Source organism: Carassius carassius, chromosome 19, assembly GCF_963082965.1.
Source record: "Carassius carassius chromosome 19, fCarCar2.1, whole genome shotgun sequence".
Lineage (NCBI taxonomy): Eukaryota > Metazoa > Chordata > Actinopteri > Cypriniformes > Cyprinidae > Carassius > Carassius carassius.
The window spans coordinates 9,657,924-9,674,393 of NC_081773.1; the positions used below are offsets into that span (position 1 = coordinate 9,657,924).

Consider the following 16,470-nt stretch of genomic DNA (forward strand, 5'->3'; position numbering starts at 1 on the left):
ACACATTGACAGTTGTTGCAGCTGGGTGTATTATGGCCTTCACTGAAGGACTGTGGCCTCATCTAGATGAGGGAGGAAATACTGTAAATAGCCAGGCTACCAGAGCCTTTGTGCTCCTGGTTAAACTGCAGTTCAGCAACTTTTCCATCCCAGTATCCCTCTATCTACTGCATGAACCTCTTAAAACACTCTACACTACACTTTTTACACTCCCTCTTCCCACCGCCAACATTTCCTGTTAATTTTTATTGATTCAGCTGCGTTTTCAGAATCTCATCCTCTCAAAATTGCGAGCTCTATGTCCTCATTTTTTATTCGGATAAATATTATAAGGGAAATGGAAAAGTTGGCTAAGGAATCCTCATTGATTCCCTCCTGTAATCTCATTTAGTCCCAGTCACTGTTTCTTCTCCTGGCATCCTGCGTTCTGTTCCCCACAGGCCACCCCTCCATAGCCCTGCTCTTACTGCCGTTAACATTAAAAGGACCACATTATACACTTCTGTAGCGTTTTGTTTTTCCCCAATGTCCACTTAAGATGTTAGGCAAGCCTTCTTGGACCAAAACCACTCCCAATTTAGTTATACACAACCGTTTTCCACTATCTCTCTCTGCCTTTCAATTAAGCAGAGTGTTTCTGCTACTGTACCTTTTAAGACTTAAAAACACTCCAGGACATTTGTACAGATATTCGCCTTGATTTACTGTGTACTCTGGATGAGTCTGTGCTAATTGTTGAAATTGACAGATTTCACAGAATATCTAAGTGTATAATGGCCAATATTATTTTTCCTCACAGACCACAGAGTTGGACGTCATCAAACATGTTTGATATTTTTAGAACAAATTTTCTCTGTTAAAAATCGCAAACTGTCGAGTACAGTACATAGTCTACATTTGATTTGAAACTTACAACCGGCAAAAAAGTACTGCATTACATTACATTTAGTCATTTAGCAGAAACTTTTGCCCAAAGCGACTTACAAATGAGGAGAATGGAAGCAATCGAAATCAACAATGAGCAATGATATGCAAGTGCCATAACAAGTCTCAGTTAGCTTAACACAGTAAACATAGAACGTTTTTTTATTATTATATAGTAATATAAAAAGAAACCAAATAGAAAAAGAATAGAGCAAGCTAGTGTAAGAGTCCTTTTTTGCTTTTGTTAATTGTATAATAGTTTTTTTTAAGAAAACAAGCAGTTAATAATTGAATAGAGTGCAAGTCTTCTATTCTTTTTTTCTTTTTAAAGAATACAATTAGAATAGAGATTGCTAGAGTTAGAGGGTCAAATAAAGATGAAAGAGATGTGTTTTTAGCCGATTGTTGAAGGATTAAGTTGGACAGGTTATTCCACCAGGAAAGAACAATTGGTGTAAAAGTGATTTTGTGCCTCTTTGGGATGGCACAATAATGCTTCATTCACTTGCAGATCGCATGCTTCTAGAGGACACATAAGTCTAAAGTAGTGAATTAAGGTAAAATGGTGCAGAGTCAGTGGTAGTTTTGTACATCTGCCACGTTTTCACTGTCACGTGACCTACAACCGTCAGTTGTATGACACTTTACTGCCATTCACAAATTCTCTCCCATGGCTTCATGGGAAAGAAGTCTCCATCAAATGTGCACTTGAAAATCTCTGCACTGAAGTAGTATGATATCCGACTTCTTTCCGCCTACTTTTTATCCAACACTATGAATTTGGACATTCTATTCTTTTGCTGTGCTGTTTTTTTTTTACATGGTGTTTAATATTTGGACGAAGCAATTATTTTTATTTGTCATGCATCTCGTAGCAGCACATGAGTTTGTGTTCGGTGCTACTTGAATGTCTGGTAGTGGTTGATACTCAGTCATTTAATGCATGATGCCTAGTATTTTAAAATCTGTTCTGATTTTTATTTATAAATTTTTTTTATTTTTTTATTCCAGCCTTTAGTCTGCTGCATATTTGCCGGTCACCCAAAGCAAATATTAACATTAAAACATGAATGTTTAAACATAACAATGCTGAACAGGTGCCCCCTATTCCAGTGGAGACATGACTTCTTGACCCTCTCCATAATTGCTGTTTTCAGACCTTAAGACACTCAGGGCCTCAAAAAATAAGACACATACACCTTGATTTATAATATTTTATGCAAGCGGCTTGCTTTCCTAATGATCCACAGTTAACCGAATGCCGGCAGCATGTGCAGTATCCAAATAGGCCATTAGAAGACCCATCTGATGCGCTGCACCCTTCCTCTCTCCAGCATTTGAAACCTGCCAATCGAATTAACATATTTCATAGTGACGCTTCAGGCCTGGAGGCAAGATAATGAAATGAATTACCATTCTGTCTTTCTCTCTGGGGAAAAGAGACAGAAAATCTGTAACATCTGTGTGAGTGGCTTAAATCCTTCATGCCACTGACATCTAGACTAATCAGATGAATTAAGAGCACTTCCATGAGCAGATTCTTGTGCTGTTTTCATCTCTCGTTCTCTTCCTTCCTCCAAAACCCGAGTCTCAATGTGGTATTTGTTTTGTGATGAATGCCGAAGCCGGCATAATGATCCGCCTGCTATTTGAAAGTCTTTACCTATCCCTGCGCTCAGATTTGCCTCTTCTGTTTCCATAATTCACAAACAGAATCGATAGAGTGACACGACTTCTCTCATTTTCTCTTGCAGGAGTTCCAGGAAGCACGGCGAATTCTCAATCGATCCTTTGATAGCTGCGTGGGGCAGGCGGGGCACCTCGGCCAATCAGATGGCAGCACTCAGCCCCCCATGGTGATGAACAGCATCTACGAGCGATGTGCGGGTGAGTGATGGGCTCGCTGTGTCTTTATCTCACAGTCGGTCCGTGCCGCAATGAGACGTTCAAGGAGAAGGCCACACAGATATCTAGTGCTAATATATTTCTGTCGTCTGCGGCGCATTTGCTTGCAGATTGCCTTTTCATCAGCTAGACTGATAAAGTAAGACTCTTCATTTTGACTTAAAGGGAGTAGAAACAAAACAAATAGGACATCTGACATCTAAACACAAAATTAGTTTTGTAGAATGAAAAACAAACCATATAATGTATGAGTAGACAATGGTATAAAATGTATCAAAAGTAATAGTAAAGATATTTACGTTACAAAAAATGTAATGTAGTAAATAGTTAATAAGACTGGTAAATGTAATCTTAAGAATGTCTTATTTTTCCTTACTGTACAGTATAATGTTATGAGGCTTAACAGAATAATATTATTGATAGAATTTAACATCAGTTTTATTCCGCATGGATCTGTCTGCCTTATGGAGACCAGTATACTATATTGAGAACTTTTAAACACTGCTAACTGGGTTTTGAAACCGTTTTCTGTTCACATGCCATACTGGAAAACTGTTTGTCCATAAATATCTGTCATTATCGAGGCAGTGTGCTTGTCATACATGTGCTATCTTTCTTTGTCTCTCTTTTTCTCACTTCTATGCCTAGAAAGACTCTTTTTATCACCGCTGTATTAGAAACTGGAAGTTTAACTCGTCTGAGAATTGGAGCACATTTGCAATTCTTTTCATGTGAAATGCCTGTGTGCATAGCCTGTCGTGTGGACCATCCTTTTAACCGAACATGAAAGAGTAACACTCCTCCTCCAGGATTTCAACACAACCAGAGACAGACAGATCGAGAGAGGGGCTTAAAATGGAGCTGCCTGCTTCACGTGTCTGAAGCTTTTCCCGTTTCGCACACACTGTACTCATTGGGATTCCCAGAGTGCACAATTCTAAGAAATAATACAAATAGTCCAATATCTGCCGCATCAGCTTCATATCTCCCCTCCCTGACACCTCACGCTTCTCCCTGTTGCTTATTACCTTGATAGACCAATGCTCTCACTCTCATAAATATATGCAGTTCAAAAATATTCCTTCTTTTCTCTCTCTGACTGGAAGTGGTTCTAGGTACGGTTGTCTCATAAGCAAAGAAAGTATGACAGCAAAGAAGGCAAAAAAAAAGGGAAAGCAAGCCCTTCCCTCGTGCTGTGATCGTGTGTTTGTGTTGGTTTCTCTCGCCCTGACCTTGAAATCATTAAGTTGATGTGCGCTTTATCTATCTAGGCCATGTTTCGAAAGGCGCAACAGTAATGCGGTCCGCTCGTAACATAACGTAGCAAACTATTTAAAATGCATAATGCCCTCATCAAGAGAGTGCTGAATTTTTTAGCGTGGCATAGCCATTTGGACTGAGGGAAGTAATTTACTGGTAGTTGTATGAGCTGTAAATGAAAGCTAATGATTTCGTACATATGTATGTGTATTGTGTTTGCTTTTGAAGTGGTGCTCCTCGGGAGAATCGCTCTAATTATAACCCTGGATAACAGTGGGCCGGGAGCTGAGGGGAGGGCGGAAGTGTAGGATGGTATGATTATTACTGTTTCTGAACTCTGTCCGTCTCTGGTGTGGGACGAGTTTTTCCCTGCCCTCTTACGCCTTCATGAGAAGATGAACTTTGAGTTCTGTGGAGTTTAAATTAAGGGTGTTTTTGTTTATTTGCTACATTTCAAGCCTTTTTTTTTTGCTATCATTAAAAAAAAGATGTATCAAACGATAATAATATGGTACTTCACATATACCATGGTACTGAATGATTGCTGTATTAATATATCATACTATTTACATAATATTTAGTGCTGTCAAATAATTAATCACGATTAATGGCATCCAAAATAAAAGATTTAGTTTACATAATATGTGTGTGTGCTGTGTATATTTATGTATGTATAAATACACACACATGCACGTATATATTTCAGAAAAGTATGTTATTTTTATATATTAAATATATTTATAATATAAATTACATAAATATAAATATAGACATGTAAATACTTGTAAATATTTTCAAAATATATACTGCATGTGTGTGCATTTATATATACATAATAAATATACACAGAACACACACATTTTTTGTTTGCGATTAATCACAATTAATAATTTGACAGCACTTATATTATTATAAGGTACTTTAATGTACAAATGAATGTACGAAAGCATGGTATTATTGTGGTACATGTCCGAGACTGCAGTGATGCTTCATAAGTTATTTTTATTGAGAGGAAAGCAGACAGGAAATGAGAGATAGGAAAAATTATGTGTTGCGTTTTAAACACATGGGCAGCTAAATTCGTTAGCGCATATGTGCTAACCACAAGGCCACGTCTCCAAAACACTCAAAGGAAAGCTGGAACGGTTCACTTATCTCTAGTTCCCAGCATGCTTTCTGTTGAAACTAGCTATTTGTGGTGACATCTGTCTTGAAGAGCATCTCACTCGAAGCCCATCTTAACTATGTTGCTCAGCGGTTATTTCTAGTCATGTTGGTCCAGCTTCAATCTGTTTGAATTAGAAAAGACTATAAGATTGAAATATCTAAAATGGTCTGCATAATTTTTTTGGTAACGTCCTGATAGAACATGTAAATCGTGGAGACTTTTGTTTGATGTGTGTGTTTTCATCAAGAAGACAATACATCTGCAAGACAGTACATCCTGTCAGATGTTAAATATACATTTAAAAAATGTTTAAAAAATGTTTTGGATTTAGAATGTATCTAAAAATGCTTTTTTATCAGATGTTTGTTCACATCAAATTGTTTCTAGAGGTATCTCAAATCATGCTTAAAAACAGTATTTTTCAATAGTATTAGTTCCAGCTTATGTGCATGTGAGTTGTAGAGTAATTTAGATTAATTACAGTAATTTGATGACTTTGCCAAGGCAATTTTGCTTTTAACTCAAAGATGGTACTTCAATTCCCACAACTGCCATATGAGAGTGTTGCAATTTCTCCCATTAATTTTTCTACAATATATAGTTTTTGTGTGTGTGTAACACAATATTTTCATTTCAGGAAATGCCTCATGTTCTCATAGCAATACTTTTGCAGCCAACCCCCCCCCCCCTTCTGCTCACTGTCGTTATGAATATTGTACACAGATGTGAAATATTATATTGGTCCAGTGTCTTTGGTAATAGATTCATTCCCAGCCCTCTTGGAGAGAAACATGGCTTTTATTTCATTTAATGTTTTACATAAGGATGTGTTTTGCTAGTGCAGGCGAGAGGTCTGGTAGCACACACCGTTTAGGATTAATAACCCTGTTTTAGCTGGAAGAGCCATTGATCCATCATCTTCTGAAGGAACAACTTATTTCATTTCGACTACGCCACACTTTAGCAGATAAATAATCGTGAGTGTGTGTGGCTGCAAATGTGTGTATGTGCGTTTGTATGCAACGCACATCCATTTTTTCATTCACTCCAACATCAGTTCATCTCTCTGTGTGTGTGCGAGCATGTGTGTGCGAGCGTGCATGTATGCGTCTGTGCGCTTGATGTATTATGGCAGTTGTGCAGCACACCAACAGATGAGATATATAATACTAATAAGCAGTCATCCCAGTGCAGTCTGATGAGTAATGATGAAGTTCTGCTGGGTGGGGCGCACTGATCTATGTGATTGTCAGGCCCGATATCCAGCTCCACTCCGCCAAAACACAGACACTCTATCAAGAAGACAGAACAACGTGCTATCCATATCCCAGCAACACACAAGAAGTAGTAAAACATTTTATGGTTTTGTATTTTATTGAACTTTTTTTCTCTCTAAAGTTCACCGAAATCAAGCTATGATAGGTCAAGTTCACATGACAACATTCAGAGCATTGATTTCTCAGCCAAAATTAATTATTCATTATTTAAATTAATTATATGTATTTCACATATTGACTTGACAGACACATATTCACTTGACAGCCAATATATATTGTAATAATGTTTTGTGTCTTTGGCACTTACATATTTGGTATATATATATATATATATATATATATATATATATATATATATATATATATATATATATATATATATATATATATATTATAATATAATAATGAATTTTTCATAATGTTTATGGTGTTTACAAATTTTTTTCACATTCAACAACTACTGTAGCAGCTGTCATAAGCAGTTGACTCTGCTAAAGGAAATGGTTTAGGAAATGATTACAAAGGTTCAGTCTAAATCTGGAACTGTTTGTGAGGGTCTGTTCATACTGTAGATTGTTTGTAAAATGCATTTGCTAAGTGTCTGGGAATCTGAGGCATTTGTTTGCAATTGTGCATTGTTGGCCTTTAGACAAAGACCTCAAGCCTTTGTTTTGGTTCCGCACTATTTGGCCTAACAGAATGAGGTCTTTGTCATGTGGGGCTTCAGATACAGTAGTTGAAAATCTCAACTAAATAATAAAGGGGAAGAAACAGCTTAGAAACAGCTCATTGTGTTTTTGTTTCTGCAGCAGGTGGTTTAAGCCAGGCTTCTGTGTTGACTAGCGAGAACAAGGCAACAGTAGAGTGTAGTCTCTTTAGGCAAATGAGACATGAACGGAGTACACAGTCACTGCATCATCCTGCTAACTGTGCTTCCTGTCTTTCGTCTCCTCACTACACATTCTGTTGGGCTGTTGGTTTCATCCTTATTAACCTGCGAAGACAGTGTACTGCATATATCCCATATATATATAATTTTCAGTTTAATATGCTTTATTGGCATGAAATAAATTTACCTACTGTACATACTGAGAAAATAGAGCTATAAATAGGGCTAAACTATTTTTAGGTTGCACTTTTTTTTGTTTACACTACTGTTCGAAATTAATGAATTAAAGTATTAAAATCATTTTTATTAGTAAGGAAGCATTAAATTATGACATTAATAATGTGATGAAGGATCATGTGCCTGCTGAATTTTCAGCTTTGCATCGCAGGAATAAATTAGATTTTACAGATACAGTGCATGTAAAACAAAGAAGTGATTTTTTTGTGGTTTACACTTGTTGTTCTACACTGGAGGAATAACATACTAGTAAATAATAAATAGTTACAATAAACATTACTAATTAAGGATATTGAGGATTACTAACAGACTAATTATGCCAATAATAGTGTTAATAACATATGTTTAGTTATAGAGACAAAGTCTCTGTCAGACACACTCATACACACTCTTACAAGCTTAACCAAGCTTAGAGAGGGATAAATCAAGTCAAGCCAAGGCCCCTGTCCCATTATCATAGGAGTGAAAGATCATTAAAGGTGAGTGGAGATTGCAGTGTGTTGGAGCTGATAATGGTCTCTGTCTCTGTCTGTCTCAGACTGTCACCCTTCTCCACCGCTGGCCTGACCCCAGCAGACCCCTCTTAAATGAGCCCGCATAATATTTCCTCAGAGCTCTAATGATTGCTTTTCTCTTTTTGTGGTTTGCCCGTTCTCTCACAGTTTCAAATGGGGGATACGGTCACATGGAAGAGGGGGATGATGAAAGCTTCGCTGCTAATCCTCATAGACAGGACAGCCTGACACTCCAGCAGAGGTAACAATGATTTTTTCTTGGACCGAAATTGACAAACATGTCTTTTTCTCCATGTAGGGGTTGCACCGGCTAGTTGATTATTTTTGACACCAGTTGGTCACATGACTTGAGTATTTGTCTGCACATGGAAAAATCAGACTGTTCCTCTGACCACAAACTAGCTAAATTGTCTGACATTAGTTTTTTATTGTAAACCCCAGATATATGGCTTGAGATTATTAGAGTTTGTAGTGTCTTGAAACCAGAAATCTTTTAAACCATCCTGAACATAATTAAGTGTCAATGAATGAGCAAGTGGAACATGAGTATTTTATGGTGATTGATTTTCACTAATCCCACTGAGTAGTTTACTATTTTCTGTCAGACTAGTAAAAAACAAACCCGTGCAATATTTTGTTCACTGACTATTTAATAAAAATATTAAAGAAACGCATGTTTGCCCGTGTTTGTGTGTGTCTCCAGTCTTCGTTCAGGTCTTCGTTCAGCTGATGCTTCTTTGACTGACGGAGGTCAGCAGGGTCATATGGAGCAGAATCATGTGAAGTCATCTAAGAGAATGGATCTAGGTAAGTCATTCACATTATTCTCCCTCTGCCTTCTCTCTGTGTTGTCCTATCAATGGAAATGGAAAAGTATAACATTTTGAGCAAATATGTGACCCTGGACCACAAAACCAGTATTAAGTGTCATTTTTTAAAAATTGAGATTTACACAACTGAATAAATAAGCTTTCCGTTGATGTATGGTTTGTTAGGATAGGACAATATTTGGCCAAGATAGAACTATTTGAAAATCTGGAATCTGAGGGTGGAAAGAAATCTAAATATTGAGAAAATTGCCTTAAAATTTGTCCAAATGAATTCTTAGCAATGCATATTACTAATCAAAAATCAGCACTAAATCAGCCCAGAATAATCATTTCTGAAGGATCATGTGACACTGGAGTCTAAAATAATGGCTGTGGAAAAATTCAGCTTTGCATCACAGGAATAAATTACATTTTAAAGTTTGTTTGAACTGTAAAAATCCAAAATTCTAAAAATGTTACAGTATTAATGTTTATATTGTATCTTTGATTTAAAGTAATATAATTATAAAAATCTTACTGACCCCAAACCTTTGAACCGTGGTGTATATATTACTTTCATTTTATATTTTTGACACAAATCTAATTCCATTATGCACCTGTGAGTGAATCTCATATATATATATATATATATATATATATATATATATATATATATGCAAACAGTATTTTGAATATATCATATTAAGAGGAGTGGAAACCATCCATGTTCTAGCAGTCTCTTCAATGTGAAATGTGGGCTGACTGGTCTAAGTGCATGCTGGGGGATGAATCAATGCTCCTCCTCACTGTAACACAATTAATCTCTTGTGTTCCAACATTACCTTGAAAATCTAATCAGCGGCGCTCTATATCTGATACATCAGCCACGGCTACAGACCAAATCTGTGTCACATGATGGCTTTTTAAAAAACAATAGTGCAAGTATTGAAGAGCTCAATATGTCGAGGGCGGACGGGGGCTACTCTCTGGTGACCGTGGTGACTGTAGCTATGGTGGGCAGCACAATAGCCAGCGCTCCAATTCAGCCATGAATAAAAACCCACTGTAATTTGGTTCCAAGTGCTGGATATGAAATTGGATCGTCTTTAATACTAGCGCTAGGATATTAATAATACATAACCCATAAAGAGAGCCCTCTTTAGTTCATGAATAATAGAAAGTTTGAATAGTTTTTTAATTGAAATTTTTGGGTGTACGCTCATATTCACCTGGGCGTAGGCACATTAAAAGAAGAAAAATCGAGTGAATTATGCCACCGGCCTCTCTCTGGATCCCCTCAGAGGCATGAATAGCTGGGAGGATGGAAACCTGTACACTAGATTTAGGTTTACAGCTGCTGTAATGGCTTTGTTGTGATTACTGTGTATGCGCTGGTATGACTGCTTTAGTGGCGATTTGTTTTCCTGGCCGGTTGGCAGGAAAGTAACTTTGTTAATGAAGAGCTCAGAAAGTATACCAGTGTTGTTTTGTTACTGTTGATGGGGTTATAAAGTAAATGGTACCGATTTACATCATCCATTGAACATTCACTAACTGTGTTGGAATAGCTGTTTTATTTATTTTTTTATTTTAATTAAGAAAAAGCTTGATATTGAGCTTGATAGATGGTAAGTGTGGTAGGAAAAGGTGCACAAGCAAAAGGGATGACCATTGCCTTGAGAATGATTGTCAGGAAAAGATGATTCAAGAACTTGGGAGAGCTTCGCAAGGAGTGGACTGAAGCCGGAGACAGCGCATCAAGAGTCTCCACACTCAACCTTCTTCAGGAAAAGAGATACAGCTGTCACATTCCTAGAACCAAGCCACTCCTGAACCAGAAAAAAAACGTCAGAAGCATTTCACCTGGGGTAAAGAGAAAAAGATCTGGACTGTTGCTCAGTGGACCACAGTCCTCTTTTCAGATGAAAGTAAATTTTGCATTTAATTTGGAAATCAAGGTCTGGAGTCTGGAGGAAGACTGGAGAGGCACAGAATCCAAGCTGTTTGAAGTCCAGTGTGAAGTTTCTGAATGATCAGTAATGATTTGGGTGCCGTGACGTCTACTGGTGTGCTCCATTGTGCTTTATCCAGTCCAAAGTCAATGCAGCCATCTACCAGAAGATTTTGAAGCACTTTATGCTTCCATCTGCTGGCAAGCTTTATGGAGATGCTGATTTCATTTTGCAGCTGGACTTTATCACCTACCCAATGTAACAAAACTACTTTCCATTGGTTTTATGGCCATGATATTATTGTGCTTGATTGGCCAGCCAACTCACCTGACCTGAACCTCACAGAGAATCTATGGGGTATTGTAAAGAGGAAGATAAGCAACATCTGACAATATAGAGGAGGTGAAGACCGCTATCAAAGCAACCTGGGCTTCAGTAACACCTCAGCAGTGCCACAGGCTGATCGCTTCCACACCACACTGCACTAAAGCAGTAATTCGTGCAAAAGGAACCCCAACCAAGTATTGAGTGCATAATTAAACCTGCTTTGGAGATTTTTAACATTTATGTCTTGTAAATCTTTTTTTTGATTGATCTTTGAGAAAATATTCAAATTTTTTGAGATACTGATTTGTTTATTTCCCTAAGCTGTAAGTCATAACCATCAGAATTAAAACAAAAAAAACTTTGGAAATATTTCAGTTTGTGTGCAATAAATCTAGAATATAAGAAAGTTTTCTTTTTTTAATGAAATTACAAAAAGGAAAGAACTTTTCCATTATATTCCAATTTTTGGAGATGCACCTATATATATATATATATATATATATATATATATATATATATATATATATATAGATAATATAAGCAACGCGTTTTTTTTATTATTACGGTAATACAGAACTATTGATTTTCATAAGAAAACAATTTGAAAAAAATTGTGCCACAGCACTGCGAATGTAATAAGAATCGTCACTGTTCATTCTACTTATTTTATTATTATTTAAAAAACGTGTGTACATGTACATCATCATCAAGTTGCATATTATGGTTGCAATATGTGCTCTTGTGGGTGACCATAACTTCTGTTCAAACATCTTATATAATTCTCTGATCATGTCCTACCCTTTATTCTTGTCTCAGTTCTGCCTACAGTAAAGGCTAAAAAGATAAGAGACTAGCTTTATGATACCCATACCTGCAGCAAATATTCAGACGGGGCCTCTGCAGCACTGCACAGAGCAGTTTAAGGGAGTCCATTGGTTTGTGTCTTAGCAAGGAGATTTTTTGCAGAGAGCTGCAAGGGAAAACGATGACAGACTTGTCCCACCTTTTCTCCCTCAGGACGGAGACAGGATAGAAAAGGAGTAATGAGAGTCAGAGAGGAGATTATAGAGGTGCTGGAGGTGCAGATGAGAAGAGAGAAGAGGGTCCACTGGATGACTGCCTCTGAGGAATAGAGGGATCACTAAAAAAGAAATGAGATGGTGTGATGGGTGCGACGGCTCTAAAAATTGAACACTCGCATGAGAATTGAACAGTGCAGCACATTTCCACACATTAGCTAAGGATGACCCTATTAGCTCTGCTTTTTTCAATAACACACTGAATGAGAAATATTTCACTCTCTTAAAACGCTGGATGCAGCAGAATTTCAATTACACTTCATTAGTTTTCCATATTTGGTTCACGCAAAGTAATGTTTCGCTGGCAGCAATCGACTATGCCAACAATTGATTGGCTTTCATTATCGTGATAGTGTAAGAGTTTGTGTTTCTAATAGACACAGAGCAAAAGACTCTTCCTCATTCAAAACCACATTTTTTTTGCTAGTTTCTATGACTTAATGAGTGAGCAAAATGGATGTAGAGCTATTTTTTTATCTCTCTGACCTCATCTTGACTCTCCTCTGGAGCCATAGGTGTCAATTGACCCTTCGCAAACCCCCCCTTAGTTACTGTTGCTGTGTCCAACAAGCCTTGGCACTCTCACGCCACTCATCATGTTCTCACAAAATACATTGAGGAGCAAAGAGGAACCTGACAACATTACATTAGATTTACATTTATTCATTTAGCAGACGCTTTTATCCAAAGCGACTTACAGATGAGGACAGTGGAAGCAATCAAAAACAACAAAAAGAGCAATGATATATAAGTGCTATAACAAGTAAAAAAAATATATATATAAATATATATATATATATATATATATATATGTATACACATATACACATATATATATATATATATATATATATATATATATATATATATATATATACACATATACATACAATTGCATAATAAATGAAAAGAAAATAGAATACAAAAAGATTAGAAAGGTAGTTAGATTTTTTTTAAAGAATAGAATTAGAATAGTGAGTGTTAAAGTTAGAGGGTCAAATAAAGATGGAAGAGATGTGTTTTAAGCCGATTCTTGAAGATGGCTAAGGACTCAGCTGCTCGGATTGAGTTGGGGAGGTCATTCCACCAGGAGGGAACATTTAATTTAAAAGTCCGTAAAAGTGACTTTGTGCTTCTTTGGGATGGCACAATCAAGCCACGTTCACTTTCAGAACGCAACCTTCTAGAGGGCACATAAGTCTGAAGTAACAAATTTAGGTAAATGGGTGCAGAGCCAGTGGTAGTTTTGTAGGCAAACATTAATAACTTGAATTTTATGCGAGCAGCTATTGGAAGCCAGTGCAAATTGATAAACAAGAGGTGTGACGTGTATTCTTTTTGGCTCATTAAAAATTAATCTTGCTGCCGCGTTCTGAATTAATTGTAAAAGTTTGATAGAATTGTCTGGAAGACCTGCCAAGAGGGCATTGCAATAGTCCAGCCTGGATAGAACAAGAGCTTGAACAAGGAGTTGTGCAGCATGTTTCGAAAGAAAGGGCTTGATCTTCTTGATGTTGAATAAAGCAAATCTGCAGGATCGGACAGTTTTAGCAATGTGGTCTGAGAAAGTCAGCTGATCATTAACTCCAAGGCTTCTAGCTGTTTTTGAAGGAGTTAAGGTTGATGTGCCTAACTTGATGGTGAAATTGTGATGAAACGATGGGTTTGCTGGAATCACAAGCAGTTCTGTCTTGGCAAGGTTGAGTTGAAGGTGATGGTCCATCATCCAGGAAGAAATGTCTGTTAGACAAGCTGAGATGCGAATAGCAACTGTCTGATCATCAGGATGGAATGAGAGGTAGAGTTGAGTGTCATCAGCATAGCAGTGGTATGAAAAGCCATGTTTCTGAATGACAGAACCTAATGATGCCATGTAGACAGAGAAGAGAAGTGGCCCAAGAACTGAGCCCTGAGGCACCCCAGTAGTTAGATGTTGTGACTTGGACACCTCACCTCTCCAAGATACTTTGAAGGACCTATCTGATAGGTAAGACTCAAACCATTGAAGTGTGGTTCCTGAGATGCCTTTTGCCAGTAGGGTTGATAGGAGGATCTGTTGGTTAACCGTGTCAAAAGAAGCGGACAGATCAAGCAGGATAAGTACTGAAGATTTGGATTCTGCTCTTGCCAGTCTTAGAGCTTCAACAACTGAGAGCAAGGCCGTCTCAGTTGAATGTCCACTTCTGAAGCCAGATTGGTTGCTGTCAAGGAGGTTGTTGTTTGTGAGAAATGTAGAGACTTGGTTGAACACAGCTTGTTCAAGTGTTTTTGCAATGAAAGGAAGAAGGGAAATTGGTCTGTAGTTCTCTAAAAGAGATGGGTTGAGGTTGGGTTTCTTAAGTAGTGGAGTTATACGTGCCTGTCTAAATGATGAGGGAAAAACACCAGTGTGGAGGGATGTGTTGATGATGTGAGAGAGTGCAGGTACAACTGCAGGAGAAATGGCTTGAAGGAGATGAGATGGAATAGGATCAAGCGGGCAAGTAGTAGGGTGATTAGAAAGGATGAGTTTTGAGACTTCTGCCTCAGAGAGTGAAGAGAAGGATGTAAATGAGTGTATGTTTGCTGGTGATATGAGCTTGACTGATTGTGGTGTGGAAAATTGTGCACTAATGGGTTTAATTTTATTAATGAAAAACATTGCAAAGTCGTCAGCTATTAGAGATGAAGCAGGAGGTGGAGGAGGAGGAGGAGGACAAAGAAGTGAGGAAAATGTTTTAAAAAGCATGCGAGAGTTAGACGAATTGTTAATTTTGTTATGGTAGTATGTCATTTTAGCAGTGGAGACATTAGCAGAGAAGGAAGATAGGAGTGACTGATACACATTAAGGTCAGTAGTATTTTTGGATTTGCGCCACACCCTTTCAGCAGCTCTAAGCTAAGAACGGTGTTCGCGTTGAACATCAGATAAACAAGGGGCAGAAGGGGTGTTACGGGCTGGCCTGGAAGATAAGGGACAAACAGTGTCTAAACAAGATGTAAGAGTGGAGCAGAAAGTATCAGTAGAACTGTTAGCATCCAAAGATGCAAAGAGTTTAGGGGAAGGAAGTGAAGATGAAACCATTGCAGATAGCCGGGAGGGTGAAAGTGTGCGTAGGTTACGTCGAAAGTTGACATGTGGGGGGGTAAGTGATGTGGCAGGGACCATGTTGAGGTTAAGAGTGAGGAGGAAGTGATCCGACGTGTGCAGTGGAGTAACCGGAACATGATCAGTAGAGCAGTGTCGTGTATAAATAAGGTCCAGTTGGTTGCCTGATTTGTGAGTAGCAGTAGTTGACACTCGGTTGAGATCAAAAGAGGCAAGCAGAGTGTGGAAATCAGCAAACAGAGGTTTATCTAGATGGATGTTGAAATCTCCAAGCATAACTAGGGGAGTACCATCCTCAGAAAAGGTTGAGAGCAACACATCTAATTCATCCAAAAAGTTACCCAGTGATCCTGGGGGTCGATAGACAACTACAAAATGTATTTTAAAAGGGTAGGTAACTAACTGAATGAGATTCAAAGGAGCTGTTGATACCCAAATATGGTAAAGAATTACATTTCCAATCATTAGAGATGAGCAGACCAGTACCTCCACCTCTTCCAGTCAAACAGGGGGAGTGGGAAAATGAGAAATTATTGGAGAGTGCTGCAGGTGTAGCAGTGTCCTCTGGTTTGATCCAGCTCTCTGTTAGGGCCATGAGATTAAGCTTTGAATGACTAATAATAGAAGTAATGAAATCGGCTTTGTTTACAGCAGACTGGCAATTCCAGAGACCAATAGAAAAAGAAAGTAGTGTATTAGCAGATATAGGCAAATACAAATATAGTTTGTTTGAAATTAATCAAAAGAATACTTATATTCCCTGCCGGTGTCCCTGCCTGGTGGAGTCGCACGGTAGAGTCGATGGTCTTTACACTCTTCGGTCTTCACACGAGTAGGGCTTAACTGGAGGGCTGCCGCGGTATACTAATCTTTTTTAAACCCGACAAAACGGAAATTGAATTCAGCTGAATGCACTTTACTGTTTATCACAACAAAGGTCTAAGCAAGCGCACAACACTGACAACGTATGCGATAGAGTACGAGACCAAACGCAGCACGTCTCAACACAGTAAACAAACAAGTGTCTCCTATCAACGACA

General features: G+C 38.0%; 1 protein-coding gene across 1 annotated transcript in view; it reads left to right on the forward strand.

Moving 5' to 3' along the window:
- Window positions 1-16,470, forward strand: part of pard3bb (par-3 family cell polarity regulator beta b) — a 314,959-nt gene that overhangs the window by 151,296 nt on the left and 147,193 nt on the right. Inside the window, exons 14-16 of the mRNA XM_059499737.1 lie at window positions 2,679-2,811; window positions 8,323-8,416; window positions 8,879-8,982. Coding sequence (XP_059355720.1) covers window positions 2,679-2,811; window positions 8,323-8,416; window positions 8,879-8,982 — 331 coding nt within the window. The remainder of the gene's footprint in view (window positions 1-2,678; window positions 2,812-8,322; window positions 8,417-8,878; window positions 8,983-16,470) is intronic.